This window comes from Aspergillus luchuensis, chromosome 8 (assembly GCF_016861625.1).
Source record: "Aspergillus luchuensis IFO 4308 DNA, chromosome 8, nearly complete sequence".
Taxonomy (NCBI): Eukaryota; Fungi; Ascomycota; class Eurotiomycetes; order Eurotiales; family Aspergillaceae; genus Aspergillus; species Aspergillus luchuensis.
Window position 1 is genome coordinate 1,177,235 of NC_054856.1, and position 19,831 is coordinate 1,197,065.

The window sequence follows — 19,831 nt, forward strand, 5'->3', positions numbered from 1 at the left end:
CACTACAGTGAGAGGTGCATCTCATCGTCGTGCTCCGGTGAGAACGATCAAGTTTGGGCGTGCGTATCTAGATGCAGACCGCGTATTAGCGGCATTCGCTAAATCTATTTTAGAGCGTACCGGTCACAGCCAGGTGTCCTATCATCGTGATGATGGCGGGGTAAGTTGAGTCTGGATTCATTCACATGGTCGAAGTGAGCCTTTTTCTTGCGTTAGTATCATCTAACCCGAGGTTCCCCGAACATCAGAGCAGAAATCCTGCGGTAATTGGCAAGAAAACCGAATGCAACTAGCTGGGAGCTCCTGCATCCCGGTGGATACGGGAGGAGGGGAATTTGTTGCCTGGCAAAGTGGGAGGCATGCCACGCATATCGACTTCACACGATGGGTGTTGTTGGTCAGCCACAACTTTCTGGGAGGCGTTGAGAACAGAGAGGAGGAAAGAGAGTCCAGCCACGATAGATCTCGGGGAAGGAACAGACAGATCTCGTTGGCAGAGAGAGATGAATAGATAGGCGTCCCAGGGCCATGGACGAGAAAAGCCAGGGATAAGGCACGGTTGCCAGGACGGGGCTTAGCCTGGATGAGCGCATCAAATGAAGGATGAGTTTGGGGGTGGAGAAGTTCATCTGGCGGATCCTTCCATGGCTGGAAAAGAGGTGGAAATTGGGAATTGGGAATTGGGGATTGGGAAAATGGGGACAAATAAATGACTTGCTGGCCAGTCATGCCTCTTGCCTGTTCGGGACTCGCTGCGATTCGACGCCTGGGCGACGCTGGAGTTCAATCTGTTGCTTAGTGCCGTCTCTCGTCCTCCAACCAGTCCACCCAGAATAATGGAGCCACCCATTATGAGGATATGTACTTTGCATATATGCAGAATAGAGAAAGGTTGATGGTATTGAGCCCAAGGGCTCAGAGATCCAAGCCTGAAAAAAATAGTATTGTATAATGAAAATAAAGCATGGTGAGAGTTTTGAGCTGGCCCTTTTCGACGGTAGGGGACCAACGCAAAAGTACGCAGCAGGAAGAATTTACCATGATGACAGAACGCTGTCAAGAAGGAAGGATTTCACCATCCAGATAGAGACTTCTCTTACACTGGTCTTCATATGCCTGGGGGAGGCAAGATCTGCAGCGTAAGCGTTCGATTTCTTAAGAGATGCCCGGGCATGAATGGCTGCTGGGGATAGTGATCCCGGACGCCCGAAACCAAACTCTCCGGTCCAAAAAGGTCTCTCCTTCCCCCCAAAGTCTTACCTTTGGCCTCTGCAACGATGACACGACCACGGCCTTGGGTCCTGTCTGTCATGCGCGAGACAGCTGGCTAATGCACCCGATCATGTCCCAAGAAAAGCAATCTGAATCCTGGACACTAAAAAGCAAGCCGATGATTCGTTTAACGTTTGGTATTGACGGCCCATAGTGCTAGTAGATACTACTATTCAGGGAGCATGGCACGAGCTGAGTTGGCCCGAAACAGATCGTCCGCCAGGCCAGCACACCATCCCATCCCCTCTTACCGTCCACACGGACTCGAAATGAAGGAATTCCACTAACTTGGCTCTTACTATCCTAGCCTATACTTGCCAGGATCAATCATGCAAGCTATCTGCAATGTAACATCATTGCTTTTTGCTTTAGGCCAAGGCACATGCAGTCAACTAAAACCAAATCTCCACAGCGGTGTGTTAGCATCGTCATGCAGCTTGTACCTAGGACATGCCTTGCCGGTCTTGGACCGCAGTACTACGGGGTATTCGGGACTGTAAAACGTAGTGAAGATCTCCGCTCATGCGTGCAGAGACCTGATTCGAGGACGGCAGGAATCTCTTTAACGCTGCAGTGATAGGAAAAGGAGGGCCTCTCCATGGAACCTGGTTGGTTAGTTCATTAATGCACCCAGCACGAAACGGTATCTGTGATGCTCATCAATAGAGAGGGTAGGGATGCTCCATCCCAGGCTCATTTTTTGACTGGGTACGGGGCAGAAAAATGTCCGGCCTGCTTTGAGATCCGGAGACTAAAACAAGAGACCAAGGCGTTTTCTTCTGCATGGTCGCCATGGTGAGTCCCAGATCCAGTACGCTGGGAGCGCCGTGACATGGTTACACCCACTTATTGCCAGGCATGCAAGTAATTCTCAGCTTAGCGCGGGAATGTCGCCTCCTCGAAAAACATGGTATAGTCTAGAAGAAAGCAGCAGAATATCTTTTGATTATTGAGCGAGACAGTACGGAGGCGTTGAATGAACAATGACCCGACTGTAGCTGGGTGAAACGGAGGATCTGGTGGGAATGGGGGAATATAATTGGGTATACATGGAGGGAAAGTATCCGCATGCGGAAGTCCGCCTTGTCGACGCCTTGTGGCGGGAGAGAGCGTCTTTGAAAGTGTCGAGGACATCAGAACCCAGTAATTATGGGGATCTAGTCTAGGAAGCCCGCAGGACTTGGCATGTCGTTCTCTTCCTCGTTCTTACCTGGCGCAGACGAGTCTTCCCCTATCAGAGCCAAGAATGCGTAAACCCATGCCCACCCGAGCTACGGGGCATGCGCGCCGCAGCCCCGTTTGGGATCCCTTTTGTCTCGCGTCACTTGGGAGCTCATTGTGAAGGATAGCGCGATACTGACACTGTCGCACTCTGTGGTCCTATTGTACGTATCTACATAAACTGTTGCTGTCGCTAAGCTTTGTTCTGGGTAACAACCCACAAGAACATTTTGGATTGTCGTCGTCATGCCATTTGAAAAATTCCTTGACTGGAATATCATCACCACCATTTTGGGGTCCCCACCGCCGTCCATACACCGCTACAAAGAGAGTAGCAGTGATGTAGGATGGATACGTGATAGCCCACTAATTTTATTTTTTGAGTGCATGCTGTTACAGCAGTATTTCCATAATCTGAAAGTTAAGAGGTGCGATAGACCTTGAGACAATTGTACCGGTCCATGATGTGGAAGACCACAAGTAAGCCGAGATCTCACCCAGTAGACTCTAGTAGTAGGACACATGCTAGCTACTAGTTGTGAGGAATTGGGGAAGGTCGTTCCAGCCTAGCTGCTATCTTGAATTTATTTTCGGCACCGGCTCGGTTGTCAAGGTCATTGGAAGGAGGGTCGGCTGCAAGGGCCTAACAAGGCCAGCGACCACGGAGACAGAGCTACTAGTTAGCAGTAGTACTCAAGAAGAGCCGGACAACGCCGGGTCTTGAGCCAGAGCATCACGGTGATAGCAATTACTTACTTAGGTAGCAGATCTGACTTGGCTTGGTAAGAGAAGGGAGCCACTCCAGTGACAGGGATCGAAAAAGCCGTTGGAGTGATCAGTCTGATAGTCTACCATGGTGATTGACGGACAATCTCAGCATGCAGTAGCCCAGCCGTCACTATTCTCCTCTGAGAATTAGTGAGTGACACTTGCTAGGCTCTTACGTCCTCTAGTGTATGGAAGTGAGACGGCCTGGTCCTGCCACTCCAGGAGATGGGGCTTTTTTTCTTTTTTTTCTTTTTTTCCTTTTTTTTTTTTCCCTCTTAGCAAAGTCCGCGCCTCCGCTAAAAAGCTCGACCCCCAAATGATCGGAGCAGGCTTAGTCTAACTTGGAGTCCTTCCTTTTCTTCGATGGTGGCCCTCTCTTGCCTCCCTTCCACCCCGCTAGGCTAAACCTCTAGGTATCTCTTGTGGACGGCCTCCATCGGCCTCTCCGATAGTCTTCCGTTTCGCTCGGCTCCATCATCCATTCCACTGAAATCCCTGTAATGGGTCAACAGGGTTCTTTACCTAATGTATAATATACGAGGTATAACATTGAATAGCGCTATTCCGAAAACCTGGGACAAATCACCCAAGCTCCGAGCAGCAGGGACTCAAGATGACTCGCTATCCTTTCCTGCGGGTGGGACATGCAAACCCAGACTAGCGAATAATGACTGGGGACACTTGTCTCCTGTTTGCTCGTATCAATGGGAATATGCATCATGCAGCTCGGGATCTGAAGAAGACAGATCCCTATGTGCAAGAATATGAAAAAGGACACATCACTGCTGAGCTCAAGGTTTTCCCAGCATTACGCTTCTCAGATTAGGGAAAGCGAGGGTCCATCGTGGGTGTGATTGCATGATGGGCCTCAACAACATCACTCAAGGAAAACCTAAATAGATTAAACATGGCATCGCACGATAAGTTCGGCACTGTAAACCCTGCTCCATGTATACACGACCGAAAAAGCTGATATTGGCGATGGAGGGACATTCCTATGTTGGCTTCGTTTGACGTGAACTGATTATTCGAGGGGAGGAAAGCGAAGTATTACCCTGACACCAGCGGTATTGTAAGAACAGGGCGATAATCTCATGTATGACCCGGCAAGAATCCATCAAGGTACCTGTCAGGCACTTCTCTTACAATAGCGACGGGGTAGAGAGGTGCGTGATGGTTTTGACTTCTAACATTTTCAGCCGGCAATTGATGAGAAGAGCATTGCTTATGGTCATTTCTAAAAGATCCCGACGGAAGGCCAGCTCTTGATACCATACACGTATCAATTCCTCACCCAGATTACTCGGGAGGCAACTCATCTAAGTAGTCCTTCCGTATCCGTAAGATTGCCCAGATGAGTGTGAGCGCTGAACAGAGACTTTACAATCCATCGAATGCCAGGCACGAAGTTGGTATCTCACTTCCTACAACACCAAGTCTATGCCAACCTCGGATGGCGGAAAGGATCGAATTTCAACTTTCATCATACATATCCCAGCTTGAGTCGAGGTACCTGAAGTCATCGCAGGAATGGTGAAAACGTCCATCTGCGCCGAGCCTTGATCGACTAGTACCTTCAGGTATGGCATGCAGGTAAACTTGGATGATGGGAATCCTTTCCGACACCGAAGTGGGCGGAATCATTCCAACTGCAGACAATGCACTCTCTTGGAAGGGACTACTATGTAAGCTACCGATGAGCTAGTATGGTCTCGGGATTGTTAGGACCATTTGGCATTTGCCCAATATATTTTAATTATTACCTTCGTCAGGCTAGTAGCTAAGCAGGAACCTCGCGACCAACAATGCTTCTGCGGGGCGACGATCCAGTCAGAGTCAAACCCGTGCAAGCGACCAATTTCAAATTAACAATGAGACATCTGCGACTGTCGTACGATGTTAGGGAGGGGTATTCATCCCTCCTTTGGGTACGAAAGCCGGGAGTGAGTTGGGATGGAGAGTGGTGACTGCAGTCCAAGCTTAGTCTGCATCATCGTTCATACTTGTCGGTGGTTGAAGCACCGGTTTCCCTATGCGGAGTGACCATGTGACAACAATCGTTCGGGTGAGTTGCTTGATCATGCTACTAACTAAATGAGATTTTGCTTGCTGTAACTACACAAAACATCTGCAATATACAGTACACATACCTGCCAATATTTCCAAAGAAGGGACATTTGACTCAACAAGAAACTTTCACCCTTCAGAGACGGGAGCTTCCCGGCATCGCTGGAAGTGGAGTGTGGGCCTCATGAATTTGGAATCAAACCAAGGGGAGCAACCAGAAAGCTGTCGAGGTCGTGTGGGACAAAAGTGGAGGGGAATTCCGCCGACGAAAAGGTGGGTCAAAAGTATCCCGACAGACTGGATACTGCGGTACTTCCGTCTGCTCTTGATTGATTATCGCCTCTCTTTTTTTTCCCTTTTATTTTTATTTTTTTTTATTTTTTCCTTTTTCTATTTTTTTTTTTCTCTTTTCGTTATTTCTCATCCCCGAGCCACAGAGCTGGTGGATGAACTGGAATCCATGGCCGAAAAAGACCGGGAAAATGCTGAGACATGCATCCCAACTGGCTTTCTGCCAGTTAGTCTATTTAACTTTCCTAGAGTCAAAGATAAATAACGCAGGCTTATCTTACTGTGTACTAGGATCATGCAAATGCATGCGCCGCAACACCCGTCTAAATTCAGCCCAGTCGGATATTGGGGGTCGTAGTCCATGGATGCGACTTTCCGGCGGTGCGGCACCAACAACCATTGGATCCCAATTTCGGTTGAAGATCACCCAATCTGCTTCCCCTCTTGGATGATGTATCACTGTTCCATCCCGGAGGTACCATGGAGTCTACTCTTGCACCTTGTTGCACGGAAATCATGCAATTTCCCTTCATCTTCACCTTCATTACAGGGGCAGAAGGGAAGAAAGGGCAACAGCTACAGCAATCTGTGAGACATGTCAGGATTCCAAATGCTTTTCTCGAAGAAAATGTCCGGACCATTCGGGCCGCCACCCTGGGTATGCCGACCAACATTAAGTTATTAACCGACCTTTACCATCTCGACCATCTGGGCCCCTGATTAGCGAGCGTCTTTTAGTCCGATATGCACAGGACTATCAATTTAGTAATAGTGTTTCGCCCCCCGTCGCTGGCTGCTCCCGGCAGCCTGGGACGCCCGTGCTTTTTTTCCTTACCCTTTTCTTTTTTTCTCCCTTTATTTCTGTCGCTATGGATTCTGATTAGTCCGGCAGCTACTGTACCCAGTAACCTGGCACCAATGCCCAGCGGGAGGGGCCATTACAAAAAGAAAAAGCAGAAAAAGGAAGAAACAAGACGGGCCGGAGGAAAAAAAAATAGGCAGATCTTAATGACCTACTGATGAATGCGTTGTCAATCTCCCCCGGCCTGGCCGCAATAATTGAACGCTAGTGTATGTCTACCCCTCATACTGAGAAAAAAAAAGAGGCTACCTAATTTGAAACCACGGTCAAGTCCGACCTGAAGGAATGGGAGACGATCCTCAAGTCGCTTCAGGTTCAGGTGATCATGGAACCCCTTCCGGGAACCCAAAGGATCGGAGGGCCATTCGTCTGCGGTAGTACCCGTTGTTTCCGAGCGGAAGCTGTAGAAGAAGAGAGAACTTTCCGAAGGGGGTCAAGATGGATTTGATTAGCTTTGTGTTGGAGACAAAAAAGTTAATTGAGGGGGGCTTTTTCTCGGTGACGCTCGGCAGGAAGAATGGCCACCACTAACATGACCTACTTGCGTCTTCCTGCGTCCACCGTACTTCGTATCGGAAGGCAACAATGCAGAGGCAAACGGGAAATTAAGCACCTACATACATGGGCTACATGCAGCAAGCAACATGCGGGAAGTCCAGCTCTGCGGACATTGGGCCAGCCAGGAGGTAGGTGTGAACGAGGTAGGTATAGTGTCCAAGTGTTCCCAAGTAAGTCAAAAAAGATTAGGATCAGACATTGGATGGGCTTGGGATTCCCACCACCCGAACAGAACCACCCACTCGGTTCACACGAGTAGTAGTTTGGGTGCAAAGTTGGAGTATTCCACCTCTCTTAGTCTATTAATTTTGATTGTTTTCCCCCCTTGGCGCCCGTGGGTACCCCCCGATCCCCTAGTACGCAGTACCTTATAGCGAGTATCTATTACTATACAGTAGAAACCGCCGCCTAAGGACCGAAAAGTCTTACTGCAAGTAGATAGGGATAGTGTACTACCCTAACGGGGCTGGCCAGCTACTGTGGCCTACCAATCTTTATTTTTTGATTTTGCATTGAATTTTTTTTTGGTTTGGTTTTTCTGTCTTTCCTTCTCTCCATTCTTCTTATCATTGTTATTCTGAAATAATATCTTTTTTCTCCCTGTCCAATGGTGTGCAATGGCTGTCTCGCAAAAAAAAAAAAGGCCCCTTAATTATGGTGATTGTCTGGCCCAGTCAGGGCCAAGAGTTTCTGGTATCTTTCTAGTTTTCTTACTTCTATTTAGCTTTGGGGAGGATTAGGTATCTTCCCTCCCTCCCCCATCCTGCTAAAGTCAAACTTAATCCAACCTGTCGGGTTCAGGGAAGGAAATTGGGAAAAGACAGCCGACGGCCCTCCTCTGCCACCCACTTCTGATGCTACCCACAAATGTCAACCAACCCCCCTGTCCAGCAACAATTATAGACTCCGTAGTGCTGAGGAGAACCTGTCAATCTTAAATACTATATGGCTGGCCCAGATGCTCTCCAACTCTGGAATGACATTTCCGAGATTTTTCAAATCCTATGCCCTCTCCCTCCACCCTGTACAGTAACGGAGAATTTGTAACCCTTCTTCGCCACGACACGACTGTCTCTACAATACTCTGCCACCACCTACTACCACTACTATCTCTGCATACTCCCCCGTAAATACAAACCCTTCTTTTTTATCAATTTTAGGCCATCAAGTCCGTGCTGGGATTGAATTTCTCATACTATTTCCTTATGAGATATCGTTTTTATTTTTAAACCAATTTAACTTACACCCTCGTCGAGCATCCACTGACTAAGTCGCCTTACCGAGCCCTGGGCCTGGATACTACCTACGTACTACCACTCCCACCCCCACTCAGACACTGGCCTCTTAAGCTCCGGTTTCCCCAAGTCCTCTGGTACGCATAATGCCTGCTGGTAGATCAACTGTGAGCTCTCCCCTACTACTTGAGACCCTGACAAGGACCAATCTTTTATGTTGGTTGTAGTGGTAGTGGCTCTTTCTCCAACTCTTTGCTTTTGCCCTTGGTCGCCGTCTACATTGTTTCTTTCGATCCGTTCCCTCTAGTAATAACTAACACACTATGTCGCAGGGATCTAGTCGTGAAGAGTAAGTACTGACTCTCCCAACTACACGCCGAAAATTGAGCTAGAGGTGCAAAAACTGCTTAGTTACTCGCATCTTCGCTTCTATTGGTGGTGTTGGTGCTGATTGTGACAATAGTGACACGCAGTCTTTGACTGCCAGTGTAACGGATTACCCCATGGAATATGGAAGACGATACCACAAATATCATGAGGGCTGTATGTGCAGGCCTCTTCGACGCTCTCGGAGCCAGACTTGTCTCTGACTGAAATTTCTTTTGTTTCCCAGCATATTTATATCCCAACGACGAGCAAGAGCTAGACCGGATGGACATGCAACACCACATGCTCAAATTGGTCAACCGCGGGCGGCTGCTCTTTGCCTCTCCCCTAAGCCCAAAGAAAATCTTAGATGTCGGCACCGGTTCTGGTATATGGCCTATAGAACTAGGTAAGCGAAAGAAAAAGAATCCTCTCCCCCCATCCTCTCCAGCTCATCCTACCGGACAGTTTCTCATCGTGTCTCCATCACATGTAGCGTCTGAATTTCCAGCAGCCGAGATTATAGGAACCGATCTTTCGCCTGTACAACCAAACGAAGTCCCCGAGAACGTCCATTTCCTAGTCGATGACGTTACAGAGGACGAATGGCTATGGGGCCCCAATCACTTCGACGTCATTCATGCCGGTCACCTTTCAGGTGCCTTGCCATCATATAAAGACTTGTTACGGAAAGTCTTCAAGCATCTCAAGCCTGGCGGTAGTGTTCAGTGCGATGAATTTGACCCGAAGCCGAAATGCGATGACGGAACCATGCCAGAAGAGGACCCCGATAAGTTCAGCGAATATGCCCTTCAAGACCTGATGGATTTACACCATCGTGCCGGTCAGGCATCAGACCCGCCCCGACAGTTTCGAGTAGCTCATCGACTGGCACGCTGGATGAGAGAAGTGGGATTCGAGGACGTTCAGGAACGGGTTCAAAAAGTACCCGTGAACCCTTGGTCTACCGACTCTCATCTGAGAACGATTGGTTCGTGGAACGAGACAAACCTGCTGGAAGCCGCAGCTGGTTGGTCTTACAAGCCACTCACGATTCTTGGCTGGTCGAAGCCCGAGATCGAAGTCTTCCTGGTCGATGTTCGAAAATCCATCCAAAACCGTGATGTCCACGCCTATTTGGACTATTATGTGGTAACAGGAAGAAAACCACTTTCTGCTTAGCGAGGGAACCCTTGAAGGGTTTCACCACGAAGTTTACGGCTTCGAAAGAAAAGCACCACAAAACAGACAACGTTCCTTTCGGATTATCGTTCCTTAGCGTCCATACCTGCCCTTTGGCCTTCACTTCATATTTTATTTTCCTCATCATTGGGCCTGTCCTCATTTTCATACTTTACGTTTTCCTTGTGTGTTGGCGAGCATTGGCATAAGATACCATCGACTACAGAGAAACATTATATATGCATGGAAGGCGTGCAGGGGCCTCCTTTTATTTTCCTACATTCTATTCCGCTTTCTCTTCTTGCACATATAATACAAATTCATAAATTTACCGACATGTGTTGTTAAATCATGCATGACTTTACTTGGTTTGGGCTACAAAGAATAGAACAGGCCAGTCATTTAGACATTTAGTATACAAGAATAGACCAGAAACACGAGCATTCAGCCTCGCGACAATATTCCTCTCATCGGTATCTTACTCAAGCAAACAAACAGAAAAGAAAAGAAAATTCAGGAAATCTCTACTACCTGCAAACCAAACCACTGCACGAACCTCCCAAATCACCACTAGCAACTAGCCTAGGTAACTACTTGGGCCCAAAGCACGGTTCCCCAATTCGGGGCAGCCCGCTTACTCATCACCAATCCAACCCTCTCCAAACCTTCCAAGCTTGATCCATCCAATCCCGCCTTTGCTAATCAACCACATCCGACAGGCCCAGACATCGCGATTTGCTTCAATTCCCTCCACCGCCATCGCATGCGCCCCGCTGCCTCATGTCTCTCGGCAGACATGCCTACAGGCATGCACCATCATCGAATAACCTCCTCGATCACGTCTGGATCAGCGAGGACTTCCTAGCTTCCGCGTTCCGACGCTTCGCTAACGGCCAACGACGCTACGAGAGCCGCGTTCCGGGCCCATTGGAGGCTCGACGACGACTCGCTAAGAGGAGGAATACTGCCCTCGCTGGGATTGCGGGAACAGGGCCTTTGGATGATATTGCGTGTTTGTTTGGGCGCAATGGGAGGGAGCATATGAAATGGACGACCACAACGGAAGGGAGAAAGGCGAAGGGTGAGTGATCGAAGCTGTTGGCTTTATGTTGGTGGAGGATTCTAACGGTGGTGATTGTGTTTGTAGGCTCGCACTTTTATCAATTGAGTACCCCGTCGCCGTCACCGCCGCCGCCGCCTCCGATACCGACACCGTCTGTGCCAGTGTATAATGAGGGTGGTAACATGGTTGGTGATGAGTTTGAGTTCGGAAGGCCGGATATGCCGCCAGAGGGTTCTGATGAGGTATCGCGCGATCAATATGTCAGGAGACGGTTGAGAGAGTGTCGTACCGTCGAGGCTGTTAAGAGGGTTGTTCGGCAACTGGATGTTGATCTTTTGCGCGAGCCGGGGTATAGTCGGTTTATATTCGATCACTTGTTGTCGTGCTCGAGGAGGGGGGAGGTGGCTGTTGATGAGCTGGTGTCGTTTCTGGATGATCCGCAGCTTAATATCCGCGGAGCGAGGAATTATTTGACCGCGGTCGAGTATATCGCTTCGCGGGGAATAAGGCATGGGAAGTGGCACCCGCTATTCGACAATGTCGTTCAGGCTCTGGAGCTTGGGCTCGTTCCGCCTGAGGAGCTCTGCGCTGTTATAGAGGCTGTTGCGAAAGCAGTACCGGCGAAGGGCGAGAAGAAGAGACCCTCCCCGGATACGGTCATGGCAATGTACCGGGCGATGTGGGATGCAATTGGACGGTGTGATATCTATGGGCATGGTGATCTCGACGAGGGGGTTATTGACGCGTGGCTTGGCGCTTTATGGGAGAGGGATGTCTGCGAGGATTTGCCCTTGGCGAAGAGCATGCTCGTTGCTGCTCAGAGACTGGAGTCGGCATCTTGCTCGTGGGCTACGTTGTTTATCACGCGCTGGCTGGGACTTCCCAGAAAGCTGCGAGCTGGCGCTGGTGAAGTCTACGCGAGTGACATACTGAGCAGTTTCAAGCCGGATCTTGCAACAGCTGCTGTCATATCGACAACCGAATTTCTGGCGTTGAACAAGAAAGACCTGCTTAGCCGGTGGCACGACTGCTTGTTGCAGGCTCAAGAGATCCCGCAACTTGTTTCATCGAAAGCATGGCTTGATGTTCGATCGCAGCGCGATGTAACAGAGCCAAATATTACGCTGCAACATCAGATCATCTTACGCATATGGGCTTTACGCACTCTCAGCAAAGGCCTTTCCGACGGGCCTCTTTGGAGGAAGAATGTACGAGCCACAGATGTGCCCATAAGACGCCTCTTCGGCCTCTACGAGTCCATCGAAAAGACCGAGTCCCGTGAAGACTTGCTAAGCAGCCTAATGGAAGGCATCCATGACCTTGGGCTACCAGCCAACGGCCTCCTCATACTAGCCGTCGACCTGAAAGCCCGCAACGCCCTCACCAAATCCACCCGACGCACCCTAACCAACATGGAAACATCCGCATCCAACGCCTCCTTCGCCAACATCTTCGCCAGCCTCGACGCCTACAACGCAAGCACCCCCCACTTCTTCTCCAAATTCGAAGCAATGACCCGCCAAATCGACATCACCTCCCCAGACTTCATCTCCCACGGTCTCGACCTCGCCCGAACCGGCGACTCCCGCAACGTATGGACACTCATCCGCCTCCTCCGCTCCCACACCCCTCTCAAAATCGCCCTTTCCAAATCCTGGATCCCCATCCCCGATCCCTCAGAAAAAGCCCTCGTGCGCTACTACCCCGAGCCCAGGACCAGCGACTGTCCAGACCCGCACGCCGCTTTAGAGATGATCCACCTTCTGGCAGTGTCACTCGCGTGCTCGAGGCGCTTGAGCCCTCGCCGTGCCTACAGTCTCGTGCATTGGCTGTATGTCTTCCTGGTGAAGCATAATGCGCCTGTTAAACCGGCGATTGCACGTGCTTTGTATCATGCAGGCGTTGAACGCTTTCGGCGTGAGGGGTTACGTGTTTCGCTTACGCAGTATGCGTATATCTATGATGTTGTGGAGGAGGTCGAGGGTGCGGATGTCGTGGAGGCGCTTATGGAGCCGCCGAGGATTGGACATCGGTTTTCTGGGGAAGAAGAAGGGGGGAGTTGTTCTGAGTACGAAGAGGTGCGATGCGGTGTATTTTAGAATACCTAGCCTGGTCTGATACACCAGGATTGTATACTACTAGTATAGATTATAGCGACTGAAGAGGAAATATCATTGCCTCCGGCGTATCAACTACAGCTCTACGCAAGTATAATTTCTCGAATCGTTCTCAATTCAAACAATCATAATGGCAATTATTCATGCGTGGGCCCCTATTTAGGATAAGATAAAGCGAGCCCGACAAAACCAGCAGTAGTAAATAATAACCTTTCTTTGCTCTAGTCGTTACAACAACAAATAACAACACATCACTCAGACATCCACCTCCATCAAGTTAGGATCACCCGACGCCTCCTCAACAGAGATATACTTCCGCATATCCTCCTTGCTGATGATCTTCTGGTTCAAATAAGCCGTAGTACCCTTAGGGAAACGGTAATTGCGCTCTTTCTCGCCACGCTCATTAGGCTTGATGTAGTTGCGCAGCAACTGCGTAGGCTTGTCCTTCTCAATGACACAAACATCGACATTGCTACCAGATCCCAGATCGTTGAAGATACCAGCCTTGATGGCCTCCGCGCACAGGGCGATCGCACCCTCACGGTCCAGGTTCGGCTTCCATGTCGACTCGAACACGGACATCGCGGCCAGGGAACCAGATCCCATGGTCACGTAGGGAAGCTTGTCGGTGGATCCGTGGGCGTGGACGGTGAAAAGACCAATGCCGGTGGGGTCGACACCTGCCACGACTAGGTAGGCGCCGATGTGGCCTTGGTATCGGAATAGGTGCTGCTTCAGCATCGTCATGCAGGTGATTACGCGTGGGGGCCGGCCCGTCGAAAGTGAGTGCAATTCGATGTTCGAGCTGATCAACGCCGTAGTGAACTCGGTGTCCGCGGCCGTTCCGGCTCCCGCGCACCAGATCTTGGGCGCGATGTAGTGTAGTTTCTCGCAGTTCTGGAGGTGTGGGGATATGTGTGTTAGTTGTTTTGTTGGATTGGAATGGTTGTGAGTGCCCAGGGAGGAGGAGGGGGAATGGGTGTTTACCTTGTCTGCTACTATCGGGCCGCTGGTGGCTCTGGTATCTGCTGCAATCTGTGGTTATGCCAGATGTGGTGAGTTCGTGATCGTCGACTTGGGTACTAGGGAGCTTGTTGGGTTGCTCCGGAGGTACATACCACAACGCCATTGTCGTATATACATCCCACGATGGTTGTACCGGTACTGGTGGCCTTGGGAAGAGGAACTCCCTTCGCGTGGAGCGCCGCGTTACGGTTGTAGTTGGAGAAATCGAAGCCTGTCATGGTGACGGCGTGGAGAGGTGATGTAGTGGGAGAGGGGTGAAGAACAGCAGGAGCTGAGAGAATTGAAGCTCAGTTGAAATGAAGAGAAGCTGAGGATTGACGAAGAAAGATGAGATACCGGCACAGATGACGGGGGAAGAGCAGGAAGCTATAGCAGGACGGAGAGAGATGGCGGAGGAGGAGCTGCGAGTTGATGGAGTGACGAAGCTCCGGGCGCCTGATTGCGGCGGCCTCAGGCACGTCACGGATTAGCTAATGGGCGAGCAATTCCGCTGTTTTTGTCCGGCTGGGAATCTGGCGCCGAACTCCATCTCCATTCTTGTTGCGTTGCTCCTGCATTATCGGCAGTCATTGACTGTGCTGTTGTTTCTCTTTTCCTTAGGGTCGTTGTGAACCCCGTCTATTTTATCCCACTTCCTTCCCTCGAGGGGAGGTGGTCAAGATTTTTGCGCGCACCTGGAAGCTCTTCAATCGGAGTCCTCAAGCACTCCAGCGTCGCTCCTTTTCATCTTCGCCGCAAAGTCCACCTTCTCCCCATGCTCCAAAGACCCGGTTATCTCTAGGCGACCGTCCTCGTTCAATTTCGGCCGATTTTGACAGACTCAGAATGGCTTTCAGCTTTGGAGCCTCCAACCCCGCTGGGGGTGCCGCTGAATTGGGCCCCGAGCTTCCTGATGTTTATGCAGATGTATGTCGCAATGGCACTAAGGGTATGAACCGATTTTGAACTGACATTATGGCCAAACAATGTAGGAAGTTGGGTTCAAAGGCGTGTCCAGCGATAGCAACATTCGATTACTCAATACTCCCTGGCCCGAAGATTCCCTTCCTAGCCCTACGAGCTCCCTTCTGGCTGTCGCAGCAACAAAAGGCGTTGTTGTCGGTGCTGGGCCAGACGCCCTTTATATCGCCTCCTCCAACGACATAAGAACAGCTATTTCCGCACCCACAGGAGATGAGAAGGTCAAAACCAAGCCCTTCCAGCCGCGCGCAACGATTCCTCTCCCCGCTCGGCCTACGCATATCACTTTTGCCTCAAGCGATAGCGCCCTAGTACTGGTGACAGAGAATGGTACGCAGCTTTCGGTGTTTGAGACGGCAAGTCTCTTGCAAGGGAATGCGCAACCAGCTTTGTCTATCCCGACTAATGGTGCCACATTTCGCTTCCTTGCCCCCAATCCCGCACAGTCTGAAGACTCGCACTCATCCCTTGTTGCGCTTGTCACAACCGGGGGCGACCTCCTCATAGCCGATCTGAAAGCCGGAAACATGCTCTCGGGTCCCAATGGCCAGGTGTTGAAATCGGGCGTCAGCACAGTTTGCTGGAGTAACAAGGGCAAGCAGCTTGTGGCAGGGCTGGCGGATGGCACTGGATTCCAAATGGCTCCAGATGGTGCTCAGAAGGATATCATTCCGCGTCCTCCCGATCTGGAGGATAACCATCACGGTGCGTACCACGTTCGCGTCTTTAAAGTTTCCCCAAATTCTAACCTGTGCAGTGTCCTCTATCGCCTGGCTTGAGAATGACGTCTTCTTGATGGTCTACACATCGAATGCTGTGGAGGATGATATGGGCCAGACACCATCTTCGCCTTACTATATTATCACCAGGAGGAAGAATGCGCCTTTCTTGATCCAGAAATTGCCGGAGTTGTGTATGCCATTTGGCTTCAAGCGCGCCCCTGCCTACCAGTTCCTCGCGCGTCTCCGAGAATACAAACCGCATTTGAAGGATGTCATTGTTGTATCCTCCACCGCTTCGACCGACGTATGCTTGATCACGAGGGCGGATCAACCACTGGCTAGTGATGATGCCGCCAAGGCTACTACCGGGCTCTTTGTCACGACCGAAGTGAACGATGACACCAAGAGAGCTTCCCTTCCGCTAAAAGACTCTACGGAAGAAACCTCTGTGATCGGCTTAGGCTTTGACCTATCGAGCACTGAGAATGTTGTGGCTCCGATTGCTGGCGAGGATATTGCTGAGAGTTCCACGCCGCTGCCGAACCTGCTACTCCTCAATAATGAGGGTATCCTGTCCTCTTGGTGGTTCGTCTATAATGAATCAGTCCGCCAAAAAATCCCTTACCACGGTCTGGCGTCAGAGGCTCAACAGCAGCAGCCGGCACCGCCAGCACAGTCAGTACAACCTCAGCCCCCTGCGCAGCCTGCGTTCGGACAATCAGCTTTCGGTAGCCCATCCCCGCTAGGAGCATCCCCTTTTGGCAAACCGTCAGCTGCACCGGCATTTGGTAGTACTTCCACTTTGGGTGCCAACCAGCAGCCGGCCTTCGGAAAGACATCGTTTGGCGCACCTTCTTTCGGCACCCCATCACAGCCGGGTGCCTCCTTTGGCGCTCCTAGTGCCTTGGGAACTGCGTCACCCCAGTTTGGTAAGTCCGGCTTCGGCGCACTGGGTGGCGGGTCAGGTTTTGGACAACCGTCAACACCGGGTAAGAGTCTGTTTGGAGCCTCGACTACTAGTACAGGAGGAGGATTTGGCTCTTTCGCAAACTCTTCTGGAGGAGGGTTTGCTGGCTTTGCGGCGTCAAAAACCACTACCGAATCACCCTTCGCTAAAATGTCTGGAGAAAGCGCGTTTGCGAAATCGTCTGTGCCGTCGCCGTTTGGTGCTAAGACCGAAACTGACACTGCGTTCCCTCCCCCAACCTCGGGCGAGACAAAGAGCGCTTTTGGACAAAGCTCTAGTGGCTTCGTGTTAGGATCTACGTTCAAGGGCGACGGTACTGCGGTCAACGATGGGCCTAAGCCAGATAAGCCTTCAGGACTATTCTCATTTGGCGAGTCCATGGACGACATGGTATCTAGCAGCAACAAGACTAGTCCACCAACCGAGTCAATGGATGATATGGACGACGAACCTGCGCCTCCGCAGAAGCCTGAGTCCAAAGAGCCTGAATCTAAGGGACCTGCGCCATCTATTTTTGGAGCGCCCTCCAAGACCGAGACCGCTGCACCGACCTCCCTTTTCGGCTCCAAGCCGCAGCCTCCTAATCCTTTTGGTCAGCAGCCGGCCAATCCTTTCGGCCAGCCCCAGGCTACTACCAAGTCTCCATTCTCGTTGTTCGGCAATGCTTCACCTGCTAAGCCCACATCAAGCCCGCTGGCTACCCCCTCTGAAAAGACTACAGCTGCTACACCACCCTCAGCTAAGACGCCTTCCGAAGACGCCCATCGTACTCCCCTTGCCTCCAGTATCCAAACCCCTCTCCCCCCTGACCCCACCAGCAAGGCTTCTTACGGGCCGGGCGATACTTCGGCATCGTCCAATGTGTCTAAGAGTTCCGTTGATGACGCTCCTCTTCCTCCCGACTTCACTGTCAAGGCGAAACCTGCCGCGGCAGATGTCGGAGGAGAGCCACCTTTACCCCCGGATTTCGCGAAGAAGCTTCCTGAAGAGGAAGACGACGAAGAAGAAGTGGACGAGGCTGAAGCTGAAGAGGCGCCGTTGCCTCCGGATCCAGCTACGTGGAAGCCACCAGCATCGCAGGAAGAGCCTGGTCCAGTACCTGACGAATCCGATGCCGATGAGTCTGGAAGAGAGGAGAGTGAGGAAGGCGAGGAAGAAGCGGAAGAGGAAGAAGAGGAGGGCGACGAGTCTGATTTTGGAGATAGCGGTGAAGAAGTCTCCCGAGAGATCAGCGAACCAGAGTCGGCAGAGGCGAGTCCAGAGGCCACTCCCGACGGTGCCTTCAAGTTCGGGACTAAGGGTGGCTTATTCTCGCAAGCTGCTAAACCTGCACCCGCTCAGCCCCCGGCACAGCGGTCCTTGTTTGGGGAGATCGGAAAGTTCCCGACATTCCAGACTCGGGAGCCTCCAAGATCGCCCAGTCCCGTACGGAGTGGTCTTCAGAAGAACCGGTTCAAGATCGGGGGCCAGAAGCCCAGTGCTGCACAGGCTCCAGGAAGCACTCTTGCTGCACGCAAGGCTTCCCTCACCGAGGCCGTCAAGCGTGAGAATCTCCTGAAACCGCAGGTTGCTCAGAAGGAGAAGTCTCCCGTGGACCTCAAGGCCAAGCAAATGGAAGAGGAAGCTCAGGCTCTTTCGGACGATGATGAGGACGAGAGGCTGCGTGCAGATCTCGCCCGACCTCTGGAGCCTGTTCCGACGCTGGATCCTTTCCTGCCTCACCAGGATTATGCCGGCGAGACCAGCAAGCCTGGTATTCCTGGCCAGATCGAGCGACTATATCGGGACATCAACTCCATGGTTGACACACTGGGCATCAATGCTCGGTCACTGGCCTCGTTTGTTTTGTACCAGAAGCAATCGCAAAGTGGTGATTGGGTCGAGCTATTGAACAAGGAACACCCAGCTGCTATCCTTGACGAGAAGCTACTGCTCTGCGATATCGAGAAACTGGACGATGCTGTTGTCATGCTTGCCGGCTCTCTCGAACAGCAGCGGGTGCAAGGGGTCGAGGACAAGCTGAAGGCCTGCCAAGAGCTCCTGAGCAAGGATATTCTGACGCTTCGGGGCCAGTGCGCGAGCATCCGGAAGACTCTGGATGCTCACACCGATGCAGCAGCTATCGTCTCTGCGCCTCTTTCAGCAGAGCAGGCGAACCTGCAGCAAGACCTCCGCACTGCCTCGACTGACATCCAGGCCAAGCTGGCGGATCTCGAGTCGGCAGTGGCCCTCCTTCGTGCCAAGATAGCCGATGCTCCTCGTCCCGATGGCACTGGCTCCCGGCAAGCCATGAGGCGGCCGACCGTGGAAGCTGTCACGTCTACAATTGCTACGATGACCAACATGGCTGAAAGCAAGCGCAGTGACATTGACGTCCTGGAGATGCAGCTGAAGAAACTAGGCATCGACGCCTCGGCCCCGGCAGCAGCCAGCCGGGAAGGCTCACCCTTCACAACCCCGCGAAAGGGCATGGGACGATTCCCAACCACCCCCGGATCCGACGGACCCAACAGCGCATACCATACACCGGACTCTGCTACACGAGGCTTCCGATCTAGCATCAACGGCTCAGCGCGGGCTAGTCGACTCCGTGAAGTGGAAGGAGTCGGAGAGCTCGTCACCCGGGAGGAGAGTGCGCAGTGGAAGACGAAGCGGCAACGCCGGCAGCATATTGTGGGCAGTCTGAAGAAGGCAATTGGAGAGAAGAAGTCCAAGGTGCGCGGAGTGGATGATCTGTAGGATTAGCTGCTTTTTTATTACTATTCTGTTTTTCCCTTGACTATGACTTCTTGAACCATGAAAAAAACAGCGGGTCCGGCCATTGGATGTTGGTAGCGTTATTATGTACATAGATCCGATTCATCCTTAAAACTAATGAGTGATGTTCACTGCCACTGCATACTTTGCACACATTACTGTATAGTTCGTATTCATGCCTAAGGCACCAGATCAATCAACCACTGACATCATGCGGCAGTGACGTTAACCCCATCTCCTCTTTCTTTGTTTCTTATCGTTTTAACCTTTCTTTCCCCGAGCTCAAGCTTGCCGGCTACTGCTTACTATCCTCTCTTCTCCAGCACCACCAGCTCCATTTCACCCCTTCTAGCTTACCCTTTACAAAAACCAAAATCAAACCAGTAGTACCAAG

General features: G+C 51.3%; 4 protein-coding genes across 4 annotated transcripts; 3 read left to right on the forward strand and 1 right to left on the reverse strand.

Annotated features, from left to right (window-relative positions):
- Positions 1-8,597: 8,597 nt before the first annotated feature.
- Positions 8,598-9,822, forward strand: AKAW2_80418S (class I SAM-dependent methyltransferase; the record flags this gene model as incomplete). The annotated part of the gene is made up of 4 exons (XM_041681436.1): positions 8,598-8,623; positions 8,738-8,817; positions 8,888-9,049; positions 9,137-9,822. 4 exons carry the CDS (start codon positions 8,598-8,600, stop codon positions 9,820-9,822), a joined length of 954 nt encoding a protein of 317 aa, XP_041548379.1.
- Positions 9,823-10,602: 780 nt separating this feature from the next.
- On the forward strand, positions 10,603-12,984 carry AKAW2_80419S (uncharacterized protein; the record flags this gene model as incomplete). The annotated part of the gene is made up of 2 exons (XM_041681437.1): positions 10,603-10,903; positions 10,970-12,984. The coding sequence occupies 2 exons, from the start codon at positions 10,603-10,605 to the stop codon at positions 12,982-12,984; spliced, it is 2,316 nt and encodes a 771-aa protein (XP_041548380.1).
- A 273-nt stretch (positions 12,985-13,257) lies between these two features.
- On the reverse strand, positions 13,258-14,249 carry pup1 (proteasome core particle subunit beta 2; the record flags this gene model as incomplete). Its single annotated transcript, XM_041681438.1, has 2 exons — positions 13,258-14,040; positions 14,124-14,249. The coding sequence occupies 2 exons, from the start codon at positions 14,247-14,249 to the stop codon at positions 13,258-13,260; spliced, it is 909 nt and encodes a 302-aa protein (XP_041548381.1).
- A 607-nt stretch (positions 14,250-14,856) lies between these two features.
- AKAW2_80421S (FG-nucleoporin NUP159) lies at positions 14,857-19,419 on the forward strand (the record flags this gene model as incomplete). Its single annotated transcript, XM_041681439.1, has 3 exons — positions 14,857-14,937; positions 15,003-15,696; positions 15,749-19,419. The coding sequence occupies 3 exons, from the start codon at positions 14,857-14,859 to the stop codon at positions 19,417-19,419; spliced, it is 4,446 nt and encodes a 1,481-aa protein (XP_041548382.1).
- Positions 19,420-19,831: the final 412 nt, after the last annotated feature.